General features: G+C 40.6%; 1 protein-coding gene across 1 annotated transcript; it reads left to right on the forward strand.

Moving 5' to 3' along the window:
• The first annotated feature begins 6,763 nt into the window (after positions 1 to 6,763).
• Positions 6,764 to 8,015, forward strand: LOC139415546 (homeobox protein Nkx-2.2a-like). The gene is made up of 2 exons (XM_071163654.1): positions 6,764 to 7,007; positions 7,471 to 8,015. Exons 1-2 carry the CDS (start codon positions 6,764 to 6,766, stop codon positions 8,013 to 8,015), a joined length of 789 nt encoding a protein of 262 aa, XP_071019755.1.
• The last annotated feature ends 7,002 nt before the right edge of the window (positions 8,016 to 15,017 follow it).

The raw sequence follows: 15,017 nt of genomic DNA on the forward strand, positions 1-15,017 counted from the left end.
TGGTGATATAGTATAGCCTTAACCTACAGACCACAGGGCAGAAACAGCTGGTTAGCTGCTATATAGTATAGCCTTAACCTACAGACTACAGGGCAGAGACAGCTGGTTAGTGGTGATATAGTATAGCCTTAACCTACAGACTACAGGGCAGAGACAGCTGGTTAGTGGTGATATAGTATAGCCTTAACCTACAGACTACAGGGCAGAGACAGCTGGTTAGTGGTGATATAGTATATAGTATAGCCTTAACCTACAGACTACAGGGCAGAGAAATCTGGTTAGTGGTGATATAGTATAGCCTTAACCTACAGACTACAGGGCAGAGACAGCTGGTTAGTGGTGATATAGTATAGCCTTAACCTACAGACTACAGGGCAGAGACAGCTGGTTAGTGGTGATATAGTATAGCCTTAACCTACAGACTACAGGGCAGAGACAGCTGGTTAGTGGTGATATAGCATAGCCTTAACCAACAGACTACAGGGCAGAGACAGCTGGTTAGTGGTGATATAGTATAGCCTTAACCTACAGACTACAGGGCAGAGACAGCTGGTTAGTGGTGATATAGTATAGCCTTAACCTACAGACTACAGGGCAGAGACAGCTGGTTAGTGGTGATATAGTATAGCCTTAACCTACAGACTACAGGGCAGAGACAGCTGGTTAGTGGTGATATAGTATAGCCTTAACCTACAGACTACAGGGCAGAGACAGCTGGTTAGTGGTGATATAGTATAGCCTTAACCTACAGACTACAGGGCAGAGACAGCTGGTTAGTGGTGATATAGTATAGCCTTAACCTACAGACTACAGGGCAGAGACAGCTGGTTAGTGGTGATATAGTATAGCCTTAACCTACAGACTACAGGGCAGAGACAGCTGGTTAGTGGTGATATAGTATATAGTATAGCCTTAACCTACAGACTACAGGGCAGAGACAGCTGGTTAGTGGTGATATAGTATAGCCTTAACCTACAGACTACAGGGCAGAGACAGCTGGTTAGTGGTGATATAGTATAGCCTTAACCTACAGACCACAGGGCAGAGACAGCTGGTTAGTGGTGATATAGTATAGCCTTAACCTACAGACCACAGGGCAGAGACAGCTGGTTAGTGGTGATATAGTATAGCCTTAACCTACAGACTACAGGGCAGAGACAGCTGGTTAGTGGTGATATAGTATAGCATTAACCTACAGACTACAGGGCAGAGACAGCTGGTTAGTGGTGATATAGTATAGCCTTAACCTACAGAATACAGGGCAGAGACAGCTGGTTAGTGGTGATATAGTATAGCCTTAACCTACAGACTACAGGGCAGAGACAGCTGGTTAGTGGTGATATAGTATAGCCTTAACCTACAGACTACAGGGCAGAGACAGCTGGTTAGTGGTGATATAGTATAGCCTTAACCTACAGACTACAGGGCAGAGACAGCTGGTTAGTGGTGATATAGTATAGCCTTAACCTACAGACTACAGGGCAGAGACAGCTGGTTAGTGGTGATATAGTATAGCCTTAACCTACAGACTACAGGGCAGAGACAGCTGGTTAGTGGTGATATAGTATAGCCTTAACCTACAGACTACAGGGCAGAGACAGCTGGTTAGTGGTGATATAGTATAGCATTAACCTACAGACTACAGGGCAGAGACAGCTGGTTAGTGGTGATATAGTATAGCCTTAACCTACAGACTACAGGGCAGAGACAGCTGGTTAGTGGTGATATAGTATAGCCTTAACCTACAGACTACAGGGCAGAGACAGCTGGTTAGTGGTGATATAGTATAGCCTTAACCTACAGACTACAGGGCAGAGACAGCTGGTTAGTGGTGATATAGTATAGCCTTAACCTACAGACTACAGGGCAGAGACAGCTGGTTAGTGGTGATATAGTATAGCCTTAACCTACAGACTACAGGGCAGAGACAGCTGGTTAGTGGTGATATAGTATAGCCTTAACCTACAGACTACAGGGCAGAGACAGCTGGTTAGTGGTGATATAGTATAGTATATAGTACAGAAACAGCTGGTTAGCGGCTTAAAACCAAAATATCAACAACAACTTTCTATCGCTGGAATTGAACTTGCAACTTTTGGAATCAGAGCAGATGCTTACCGAAATCTACTTGAAGGTAACAGCGCTTAATAGTGCCCCTAGTGGCGGGTTCCCACGTCATCTTCCAACGTCCTCAGACATGGATGGATATGGAATAATGACGTGTATCCTGGATGACCTGGCTGTACAGAAAAACACGAACTGTATGGGAACAGCAGAGATAAATCATTTCTGTTTAAAATACCTATTTGTTCAGATCAAATTCACAATCGCCTTCCCAAAACGTATTTGTTCCTTTCCCCCACTGTACGTGTGCTCTCTTCATTCATGGTGGTGAGAACCTGAGGGGCGCCTCAGAGTCTGAGGGGAGCCTCAGATCATGTAGATAAGGAAGAGTAAATGATGACATTGTTGCCATGGATGTTTAGGACATGTTCTCTGCAAGAGGTTAAACCGGCTGCTCTCTCTGTTTGGTATGAACCTATCCTGAGGCCAAAGCTGTCAGACTTGCTGTCAGAACGGCATCATCCAATAATCTATATTTGTTGTTCTACATTATTGCAGGGATATTTCACATACTGAACGTGCGAATTGAACATGTTTTTCACAATCTGAAGGAAATACACTAGTCTTTCGCTTCAGACCTTTGACTGCTCTGCAGTCATCTTGACAGCAAACCGTTTTCTTATGGAGAGTGTCAATTTCCATTCTCAAACCCCATGGGATGAGGAAGAAAAAGGGATCTGAGGAGAGAGGATGTGAGGAGCATGTGTGCAATTGAGATTCTCCCTTACTGTTGTAGGACTGCCTGCTGTCAGTGTATTATTGATACAAAGGCGCCACCATCTGGAAAAACATGCAAATTACAGTTCTTATCCAAATGCATGACCTAGTCTTTTTCGGACAGTGGATTTAAACATGCTATTGGAGCCTATTTTGCATACCTCTATGCTTCGCAGATGTAGAGGGTTGAATTACACAGGTGGTGCAGTGCTAGTATTTCAACTGTGATTTTTGTATTTATTATGCCTCACACATCTCCTGTTGAAACCCCTATGGTTTAACCCACTGCACTCTATACACTTTTCATCTTCTTTCATCAGTGAATGAATGATTGACATGTCGACACGCAGACCATGCCACCTGCTAACTTGAATTGAGAAGAGTTTTATGGGGAATACTACTACTGGTGGATGTAGGCCAGTGTCAGTGTGAGCCAGTAGGTGGCCCTCTTCACCTAACATTGACAAGGAAGTACTTCTAAAGGCAACGATGGGATTGGTTTAGGGCAGACAGAGGCTTTCAAGTTTGAAGTTGTGTTGTACAGTGGAATACCTTTCTTGCAAGCTCTTTTCCAACAATGTAGTAATCAATATCAGAAGTAAAAAAATATTATAGTATAACATTAAGTAAAGTAGAACAAAAACACACAATGAATGGAAAATAAGAAGAACATGAGAAAGTAACAAGATATATACAGGGTCAGTTCCAGTACCATATTTACAATGTGCAGGGATATTTGAGTGGTAGGGGTAGATATATATAGGGGTAAGGTGACTAGGCATCAGGATATATGCTTGTGTATGTGTGTGTGTGTGTGTGTGTGTGTGTGTGTGTGTGTGTGTGTGTGTGTGTGTGTGTGTGTGTGTGTGTGTGTGTGTGTGTGTGTGTGTGTGTGTGTGTGTGTGTGTGTGTGTGTGTGTGTGTGTGTGTGCTTACCAGGCAGGCAGTTGGTTCCTCCTCCCTCTTGCAGCCAGTAATGGTAACAGTTTGACAGGTCTGCCTAGGAGCTCTGCCCCCTGACACCACTTCACACTGGTTCTTCTCTCAATATTCTGTCTGGGTTGATTTGATTATAAAACAGGGATCTGCCAGCATACAGAATAAGGCTGGCAGGGCCCTCATTCTATATGATGATACATAGGTCACGATTACATACATATTGTGATTATATGCCTCACAATTCTTTGTGTAGGCCATTGCAATTCAGTTCCGCAATAGGATGGAACTAATTGTTGTTGTTATGCATTACATTTGGAATACTATGGTACTAAGGTCTTTTAAATATAAAAACTTTCTTCCTGATAAATCTGCTAACAAATCCTCAACGTCAGAACATATCTGATAACATGTCATTTAATTGTTGAATCGATACAGTATTGCATTAGTTATCACAATACTGTTTTTCCCCTGGCCCTAGGAAGGATGTTTATTGTTGTGTCCTATGTCCTTGGCTTGTTTTGACCCTAAAGGTTAGAATATAACATCACCTTTAACTAAGAACCTGCTGGGAATGTTTGTTTGCTCCTTTGAGAACACAGAGAAGCTTCTGCTTGGCCATGATTTCTCTCTCTTGGACTGAGCCCAATTGACTATGGTGAAAATGGTTCAGTAGTTTCCAAAAACCAAGTAGTAAGTATCATGATGTGTATAATAATAACAAATAAGGTTTACAATCTGGCAAACATTGACCCCTAACTTGACAAACATCCATTTGGGCTACAAACATTCACCAAAGATCATAAATATGTGTACTTTAATAAACCATTGATCATTCTATATCAATTACAGAAAGGTTGTATTTGTCCTGGAATAAAGTTGTGTAAATTGTAAGGGGAGACCCTTCAGAAAGTGATCTGGTATCTCAGGAAGCAGGCGAGCAGAACGTGCATGGGCTCAGTGAGAGTTGTTTACCCTCTTTAGGACCTAAAGGCACTAGTGTGTACCATACAGATTGTTTTTCCCATGGTGTGTACACTGTGAGTGAGAGAGTAAACATGTAAATATCAGTGAAGTAGTCTTGTAAGCGATAGCCTCTCAGTTAGTCTAAATTAGTTTAAGAAACCTGTTACTGGTCAAACAAATACACAAGCGGTGCCATAGTTATAACACAACAATAATAATAATAACGTGTGTGTGTGTGTGTGTGTGTGTGTGTGTGTGTGTGTGTGTGTGTGTGTGTGTGTGTGTGTGTGTGTGTGTGTGTGTGTGTGTGTGTGTGTGTGTGTGTGTGTGTGTGTGTGTGTGTGTGTGTGTGTGTGTGCGGTAGCGAGGCTGGGCGGTCAAAGATGAATGAAGAGATAGTCCATTGAAAGCAGTTGAATACCATGACAACTAGGGGCAACCTCGGATTTATTCCAAACAGTTACGGCACATTGTAAGGGGGCGTCAATCATCTATTATCTTGCAACCGAAATAAATGCAAAATCTTAGCCTACACAAAAACTTCCAAAAGGAGCCGGACATTTGTCTACATTTTCCCCATTGTCCGCAGCTTAGCAATCGGTTTGTACGTGTGTTTGCTTAGCCTGACCACCCAGGACTCCCGGAGGATTCGCTGAGAACGAGAATCATTGTCACCCACATCACATAGCCTACTAGATGAGGGCAGTGGAGCATAGACAAGGGGAGAGACATCAGAATAAAAAGATCTAAAACTTAATAATATGAACACGATATTCTGCGTGTTATATTGACTCAACGGCTTCTCATTCGATTTCCCGTGAATTTAAAATAAATTGCTGCAATAAAATAAGTGTTATTATTATGAAGAAATGTTGACTAACATTCCAAAGGGAAATAGCCTACTTGTATTACATTGTGTAGCTAGCTATTGATAGTCTAGCCAATGCTTGGATGGATGCATGCTGTAGTTAGCTATTTATGACAGAGACAAATAATTATAGTGATCAGAATAAAGACATAATATGGTAATAATATGGTAATAATGATGATAGTAATAAAGGAGAAAATGACAAACATGAAACATTTTCATCCTACTGCAAGTTCCGTATGTAAGACTCAATAAACGGAATTTATTCTTCTCCTCTTAGAACGTATTTATCCAAATGTAGTTAGCCCATTTACAATTAACGCCTTGTAGAGATGTCAAACAACATTCTGAGCCAGGCTATGTTTCATTCATGATAGGCTCTAGGATACTTGACTTAAGCCTGAACCAAAATATTGACCTAAAAGGTCTTCATGAGTTATCCATATTAAACACCCACAATTCAAACTTCGATACGTAGACTAATAACATGCATCTTTAAAGGGTGTTTTTGCTCCTAAATAGATATGTATTTGCTTTGAAGCGATACATTATAATGGTTTGAAGCAATGCAGTATAGTGGTTTGTGTAAATGACATGCACAAACGCCCCTCCCCATCTCGGTAATTATCTGTCCCATAATACCAGTCATCACATTTCCGAAGCACCAATGACAGAGATTTGGATGTTCCCAAACCCTAGCATTTCACACCCACAAATATTCTTCATCCACTTGACTCCAAGGACCTCCTACACGCGTTCCGTCTTTCCCTGGTTTATTCCGATTCATTTTCCATTGCAGGCTCAGTGTTTTAACTAACCTTATATAGACCAATCCGACTGGCGATGGCTTCCTTTATGCAAGTGCTTCTAGTCGTGCAGCATCCATGAGCCTCTCCTCTCCATAAACTCCTGCGCTCCTCCATGACCAACACATTGGAGCACTCTCGACGAGCCAGCGATGAACAACTAGCATACTGCATGCCAGGATTCATTCTTCGTTTGGCTTGAATTAAACCAAACGACACGGCCTGAATATCATCTTAACCTCATTTTGAAATAGTGTCCTCTTGTTCAGTTTTACTGGTTCAGCATAGCAGCAGGGATAAAAAACGAACTCCTGTTTACAGCGCGCACCACAGACTTTCTCACACCATGTCGTTCAACAACACAAAGATGGGCTTCTCTGTAAAGGACCTTCTGGATCTTCCTGACACCAATGGAGGTTCTAGAACGGAGGAGACCGAGGATGAGAACGAGGAGGAAACTAGTGAGATTATGACGCAAAATCCATCTTTAGAAAACGCTGGAAATGTGCCCTATAAGAGCCTTTTGTGTGATGGTGGTGGTAATTCCTACTCAAAATGGCTTGCCTCCTCCAACAGCATCCAATATTCACGTGAGTAGCTCTTAAAAAAAGTTTCATAATCATCTAGGTATATAATAGATTTGTCCACTTCCTAGTCATATCATCCTTTCAATTAGTTATCAAATAAGCCATTAATGAAAACAAAAACCTTTGCATTAACGTTTTCACTATTTCATATTTTAGTTAGGCATATATCTTATGGGTTTGATTTATTAGTCTACTCTTAAAGTAGTTTATTCATGCGTAATCAGAATGTGTAATATTATACGTGCTTAATGCAAGTCTCCTTGCGTAATTATCCACGCGTAATCGTCATAGTTTAGCCCTTGTCACCAATAGGCCATTGTTTTAGATTATATAGGTAATCTCTTCAATATTTTCCATTCTTTGCTCAGATTAACTATGGGCTATGATGGAATATTAACTATATTTTCACTGTATTTATTGTCCATCTTTTATAATAATCAAACCGACGATTTTTCTTTTTAAACAGGTTTGTCAGTTGATTCTCGAAACGAACCCAAATCTCCAGAGCTCTCCGCTGACGAATCCCAAGATATCGACAGAGACACCGCAGTTGACAGCAGCGACTCTGGAACGAAGAGGAAAAGGAGGGTGCTGTTTTCCAAAGCGCAAACATATGAACTAGAGCGACGATTTCGACAACAGAGATATCTCTCTGCGCCTGAGAGGGAGCACCTTGCCAACGCACTACGACTGACACAGACCCAGGTGAAGATCTGGTTCCAGAATCACCGGTATAAAATGAAGAGAGCACGCGCTGAGAAGGGTATGGAAATGGTTCATCTCGTGTCCCCAAGACGGGTGGCAATTCCGGTTTTGATTCGGGATGGAAAACCGTGTGACACTAGCAAAACTCAGGAATTTGAGGCCTCGTTCAGGGCTGGAATACCTCTCTCGGCGTATAGCGCCTATTCTCTCCATCACATGCATATGCGCTCTCACTACAGCCCCGACGCCATGTCACAACTGCCCAGTCTGCATCACTTGGCGCAAATGTACCAATGGACTTGGTAGAAGATGGATAGGCCTACTTCAAATAACTTTGATTCGAAAAATATAAATACAACTTTTCCTGATTTGGATTGAAATTATTCTCTCTATTTTACTCACATCAAAGTTGATTATGGGGTGGCCCATGAGGTCTGGACGATGTTACGCCTCGTGAGATTCCGTTAGTTTTATAATGTTTGCTAAATGAATGTTATAAATAAATGTTGTCTGTTGTAAAGTGCTCATATTATGAATTAATTTATGTTTTTTGGTGTACTGTTTATTTAACTTATATATTTATGGCCGTGAATAAACCTTTGTCAGTTTGATGTGGTTATTATTCATTTATTAAACTACATTCAATTACTTTTATACAGATCCAATAAGGGAATCGAATAGACACTTAATTTAGAGTAACTTGTTTATTATTTGTTAAAATTGTTATATGCGTATAGATGCAGTTACGCACAAAACTAGATGAATACGAGTTCCTTTTTTAAAGTAGCAGATCGTGCAAAACATGTTTTATGTTTTCCTGTATCTAATTCCGGGCAGATTTACTATTGAATCACAGAGGAAAAATAGAAACAACCCTGAAGTGAATCTCTATTGTAAACAGTCTTCTCAGAAGTAAAAACGCCCTATGCACGTGCCTACAACAAATAGGACTATTTTGCTATATTTTCCTTGCGTTTCCAGATTGAAAAAGGGTGTATGGCCAGGGTGTAATCCGTTACATGTAAGGGATTACAAATGTGTTACATTACAAGAACATATATTGTAATCAGATTACAGATACTTCTGAAAAAATAGAATACTTGATGATTACTTCCAGGATTACTTTTAAATTCAGAAAGGATGTTTGCGAAAAAAATCTTTGACACTTCTCTGTTTTCTCAATGACATTTAAATCAGCATTGAAAAAAGATACAAGTTTAAGTTTGTTCCACCTGAGCGAGTGTGACCAGAGGTCAGAGACCCCTATGACGACACACCAAATGTGTTTGATGGATCGCGGGAAAAGAGCAGGAATGGATTTTTGTAGGCTACAGTCCAAGCTATGTCTTCCAATGGTGAGACTATCCAACTTGAATAAAAGCTTGGAGGTAAGGATGACCGCAGTGGTATAGTCTACGGCGATAGAGAGATCACTTATTGTTGATATCTACATAGCGCATTGATGTAAATCACACTGCTGCTCTCTCATTTAGCTATTTGCGCTTTACGGATTGTGGTTGTTGTGGATGGCTGTTCACATCTAAATGCATATTTGAACCCAATAATGGTTGAATTCAAGAAGTTTAACCTGCCTATCAATCATTGTTTTTGAAACCAGTGGACAGCCAGTGAAAATGCGCTCTTGCAGTAGCTGCATAGCCTGTGGAAAAAAATTAGTACTATAATATACTTAAAATATGTAGTTGCTACAGTTTTTGGACTTATAAATGATATATATTAATGTAAAGATATAATTTAATCTTATGTAGTAGAAATGTATGTATGTAGTAGAAAGCTATGGGTTAGAAGAAGCCTATATAACCAATCCATAAAGTAAAATGTAACATCCATGTACGGCCAGCGATGTAAACTTTTACATTGATTTATCCTGCAATAGAAGTCGTTCAATTGGTAATATACACGTTTGTCTTCTTCTAATGCCTCTTAAGGGGAAAGTAATCTAATAGTAACTGAATGTAATCAGATTACGTTACTGAGTTTCAGTAATCCAAAAGTTATGTTACTGATTACAATTTTGGACAGGTAACTGTCAGTAACTGTAACAGATTACATTTAGAAGGTAACCTACCCAACCCTGTGCATGGCTTATAGGATTGTATATGTATGGATATTAGTACATTCTGTAGTTAGAAAATAAGAAGCATCCTCTGTTGTAATTATATAAAAGACCCATTTGACATTCTCTATTCCTATGAATAATGTTTCCTGTTGCAAAAAATTCATTATAGTCAATAGAAACACAATTGAAACTACATTATTTTTCACTCAGTTTCTCACCGAACTGCATTGCTTATCAATTCACAAAGAAACCCCCAATTATAGAATAGTGTGCAGCTGTGAATGTTTTGCTGCACAGCATGGAAAAGAGAGGGGATGTTGTGGCAGTGGTGGATGGAGAGCTGTGGAGGTTGTTGAGGTTTGGTCAGCTCATCTCTCAGTAAGGATAAGGAATAAGTATCTGAGGTTTTGTAAAGGCTGTCACTTGGCTCTTTTGTGACCCTTGTTGGACACGTTGTATTCCGTATGGGCAGCTGGCCTTGTGGAGGGGATGGGGAGGGACCCCTAATAAAACCCAACTTGTGTCTGCTTTTAAACATCCCATTGTTACCTCCCAAGGGGGAAAAGAATTACAAATTCATGCAGCATCTTTTCAGGGAGGGGGTCCTTATCCTTAGGTTCCTCTGTGCAACCCCACTCTTTCCATCTCTCTCTCTCTCTCTTACTTTCTCTCTCTCTCTAAATATTTGTAACCAGTTTTTCAGATATTTTGCACATAAAATATCTGTACTCACTCTAGTTTTCTAAAACACATGTTGTAGTCAGTGGATAACTGTACACTCATCATGCACTTCAAGCACAACTTTGAAGTGATAAATAATACACAATAGGTTTATAAGCTATAATGTTACTTGCATTCCTTAAAGAGTACCACAGTATGAGTCATAATACCCATAAAACCCAGGGGTCAAACAGGGAAATGGTTCCAATTGTTTTTCCACCATAAATTATTCCCATAGGTGATTTTAGAAACACTTAAAATAAGGGCTGTGTTTCGTGTAGGCTTACCCTGGCGTGAAGTTTTGATAAATGTGTAAATCTCATTAGGACAAGGTGACTTTTATCAATATATTCACCTGTATTTACCCCCAAAAATGAAATGTTAATTAGCAGCTAATGTGAGTCTCATAAAGAATTACAAATGCCATGATCAGGACGAGACTGATGAATTGAGGCATAGGTAAGAATCTCTGGATTAACCATCTAATGTTAGCTAAATGTAGTAATTAATAAATTGGCAACATTTCTTTAAATTAACAAATGACACCACCAATGTGGGGCTCTAATAAGTCAACCAGCAGCTGAGCATCAAACAACTATGTAGTATTTTTCGCCACAAGATGGCAGTATATGCCTTAATGAAAAAGGATAAAGATGCCTACAGTCTTCACAGGGGATTTGTATTATAACCATTGGCTATACTGGATATCCCTTACCTCTTCTCAGAACCAATATTACACCGACTTTGTCATTTGAGCAGTTAATAATTGTAATCTAATTTATTTGCATTGAGCATTTTAGACAAATGTTTTTTTTTCCCTCAGTTGTTGTTACAGGAAGGTGTAGGTCTTTAATTAATGAGATCTTTTTTTCAAAATGTATTTTGATCATATCTATTTAAATCTAATCATGTTTAGAGGTTAAGAGTTTGAATATCCATTGACTAGTTTAACAGACAAATAACAGTTAAACGAGAGTGTCTGTAAAAAGCTTGTTTTGCTCAACATTCACCTCATTCAGTTTAGAACAGGCAGCAGGGGCACATGGGAGAGCTGTTAGGGGAGTGGTTTGTCCACAGAGGGGAGCAGTTGGGCAAAGTACCTTGGATGAATACACAAGAATGTTCTGATTTACTAGTGATATTTGAACCTACATGCATTAATGGAGGTGGAATGGTGGGGGGTAGTGACATGCAGTGACAACATCTGTATGACTATTTGTTTATTTTTCAGGGGTTCTTAAAAACATTCTTCAAGCTCTGTCAAGTTGGTTTTTGATCATTGCTAGATAGCCATTGTCAAGTCTTGCCATAGATTCTCAAGACGATTTAAGTCAAAACTGTAACTAGGTCACTCAGGAAAATTAAATGCCATCTTGGTAAGCAACTCAAGTGTATTGGCCTTGTGCTTAGGTTATTGTTCTGCTAAAAGGTGAATTTGTCTCCCAGTGTCTGTTGGAAAGCAGACTGAACCAGATTCTTTTCCTCTAGGATTTTGCCTGTGCTTAGCTCTATTCCATTTATTTTTATCCTAAAAAACTTCCTAGTCCTTGGTGATGACAAGCATACCCATAACATGATGCAGCCCTCTCTATGATAAAAAATATGAAGAGTGGTACTCAGTGATGTGTTGTGTTGGATTTGCCCCAAACATAACGCTTTGTGTTCAGGACATAAAGATAATTTCTCTGCCATATTTATGCAGTTTTACTTTAGTACCTTATTACAAACAGGATGCGTGTTTTGGAATATTTGTATTCTGTACAGGCTTCCTTCTTTTCACTGTCATTTAGGTTAGTATTGTGGAATAACTACAATGTTGTTGATCGATCCTCAGTTCTCTCCTATCACAGTCATTAAACTGGAACTGTTTTAAAGTCACCATTGGCCTCATGGTGAAATTCCTTAGTGGGTTCCATCCTCTCCTTCAACTTAGTTAGGAAGGACACATGTATCTTTGTTGTGACTGGGTGTATTGATACACCATCCAAAGTGTAATTAATAACTTCACCGTGCTCAAAGGGATATTCAATGTCTGCTTTTTTAAATCCATCCACCAATAGGTGCCCTTCTTTGCAAAGCATTGGAAACCTTCCTGGTCTTTGTGGTTGAAATTCTTTGCTCGACTGAGGGACCTTACAGATAATTGTATGTGTGGGGTACAGAGATGAGGTTAAACACTATCATGTTGAACACGATTATTGCACATATAGTGAGTCCATGCAACTTAGCATGTGCATTTTTACTTCTGAACTTTTATTTTACCAATTGGTAGTTACAGTCTTGTCCCATCGCTGCAACTCCCGTACTGACTCAGGAGAAGCAAAGATGGAGAGCAAGCCGTACTGCTTCTTGACACACTGCTCGCTTATCCCAGAAGCTGGGAAACACCATACAGCTGGCAACTGATGTCAGCTTGCAGGCACTCAGCCCTCCACAAGGAGTCGCTAGAGCACAATAGGACAAGGAAATCCCGGCCGGCCAAACCCTTCCCTAACCCAGACGACGCTGGGCCAATTGTGCACCGCCTCATATGTCTCCCGGTCACAGCCAACTGTGACACAGCCTGGGATCAAACTCAGGGCTCTAGTGACGCCTCTAGCACTGTGATGCAGTGCCTTAGACAGCTGCGCCACTTGGGAAGCCACCTTCTGAATTTATTTAAGCTTAACATAACAAAAGAGTTGAATACTTATCGACTCAAGACATTTTAGCGTTTCATTTTTTATTAATTTGTAAACATTTTTTCAAACATAATTCCACTTTGACATTATGGGTTATTGTGTGTAGGCCAGTGATACATCTCTGTAACACATTTTTGGAGGAAAACGTCAAGGGATGTGAATACCTTCTGAAGGCACTGTACCTCCTGACAAAACTACAGATGTAGGATATTAATTCAATCTGTCTTCTGTTGCTGAGAACGTGTAGTGTATTCAAAGTTTAAACATTTGTAATTTCAGACTTGATTTGCCCTCACAAAAAATGTATCAGCCCCTATAAAACAAATTCCATTAATTATAATCCACATAATAATTCCCATTTCCTGCCGATTCAGGATTATTTTCCTGCTGTAGCAAACTGGCTCAATTTAAGATCCTACATCTGTAGGAACTCCAGTCTTGACTCTAACTCTTCCACATATTCAGCATTCTTTACTTATTGATTTAAACCATAACCATTTCAAGTGTGGTTTTCCCTTCTTTATCAACACACAAAGCACATGTTTTTGTGTTAATTCCCCCCCCCCCCCCCCCTACACAGTGGGGGGATGAAGAAGTAACCTTCGGTGAAGAAGTGAAACACCTACTATACCTCTGATATATGATCCAGAATGATAACCACACTGAAACCATACTATGTCCTTTGGGTTATGCTCATCCTTCACAGGAAGAATAAATAACATATACGCTAGATAATGACTTTCCTCATAAGGATAATAGTGCTGCCTTATCCTATAGAATTGTCATACAGTGATATACAATGGTTGATTTGGCAACCCTGAGCTGAAGGACCATTGTATCCCAGTAAAAGAATGCTGCCTGCAGACTCCAGTAGCCTCCTTCAACCTCAGATCCTCAGGAAGGAGCATTGTGAACCGTCATCCATCCTCCCCTGGACAATGGCTAGTCTCCCTTGTTTCCTCAGTGCACTCTCCACCTCTTTCATACCCACAGACAGACATGCTCTGTGAGCCTGGAGCAGCACATGGTGTGCATCCCAAATGGCACCCTATTCCCTATATTAGTGCACTACTTTTGACCAAGCACTACTTTTGACCAGAGCCCTATGGCCCCTGGTCAAAAGTAGTGTACTATATAGGGAATAAGGTGCCATTTGGGACGTGCAAGAGTTTCATTCCCTGCAGCCAGTGGCACAGATGTTAATCCCATGGCACAGTGGCACTCTGGAAATCTTGTCTACTCGTCTAAGCGTGGCCTTGCCTGGCTGCCTGGCTGCTGGTCGTCCACTCCCTCTCAAGAGCTCTTCACGAGGAATCTGACCGACGCCACACCCTGTCCCCTACATAGTGCACTACTTTTGACAAGAGCCCTATTGGCCCTGGTCAAAAGTCGAACACACTAAATAGGGAATAGGGTACCATTTGGGATGTAGCCTGGATAGAACGCATGTCTCACAATAAAACACAACACAACAAAACACAACACGACACAACACTCAGGGGCTCCTGAGTGACGCAGCGGTCTGAGGCACTGCATCTCAGTGCAAGAAGCATCACTGCAGTCCCTGGTTCAAATCCAGGCTGCCTCACATCCGGCTGTGATTGGGAGTCCCATAGGGTTGTGCACAATTAACACAGCGTCTTCCGGGTTAGGCTGTCATTGTAAATAAGAATTTGTTCTTAACTGACTTACCTAGTTAAATAAAGGTTTCAGTAAATAAAAAAAAACACAACAGCCCCAGGCATTTATTTTGGACTGAATATACCTAGGTAGCGATGTAGGAGAATTTTTGCCTCTGGTTCATCATAAAGATGTCAGTGCTGTAAC

The sequence above is a fragment of the Oncorhynchus clarkii genome, chromosome 8 (genome assembly GCF_045791955.1).
Source record: "Oncorhynchus clarkii lewisi isolate Uvic-CL-2024 chromosome 8, UVic_Ocla_1.0, whole genome shotgun sequence".
Lineage (NCBI taxonomy): Eukaryota > Metazoa > Chordata > Actinopteri > Salmoniformes > Salmonidae > Oncorhynchus > Oncorhynchus clarkii.

Excerpts from the sequence above, each read along its gene's own strand:
- LOC139415546 (XM_071163654.1), top strand. The coding sequence starts at position 6,764 with ATGTCGTTCAACAACACAAAGATGGGCTTCTCTGTAAAGGACCTTCTG. Across the intron at positions 7,008-7,470 it reads CAACAGCATCCAATATTCAC|GTTTGTCAGTTGATTCTCGA; the intron begins GTGAGTAGCTCT and ends CTTTTTAAACAG.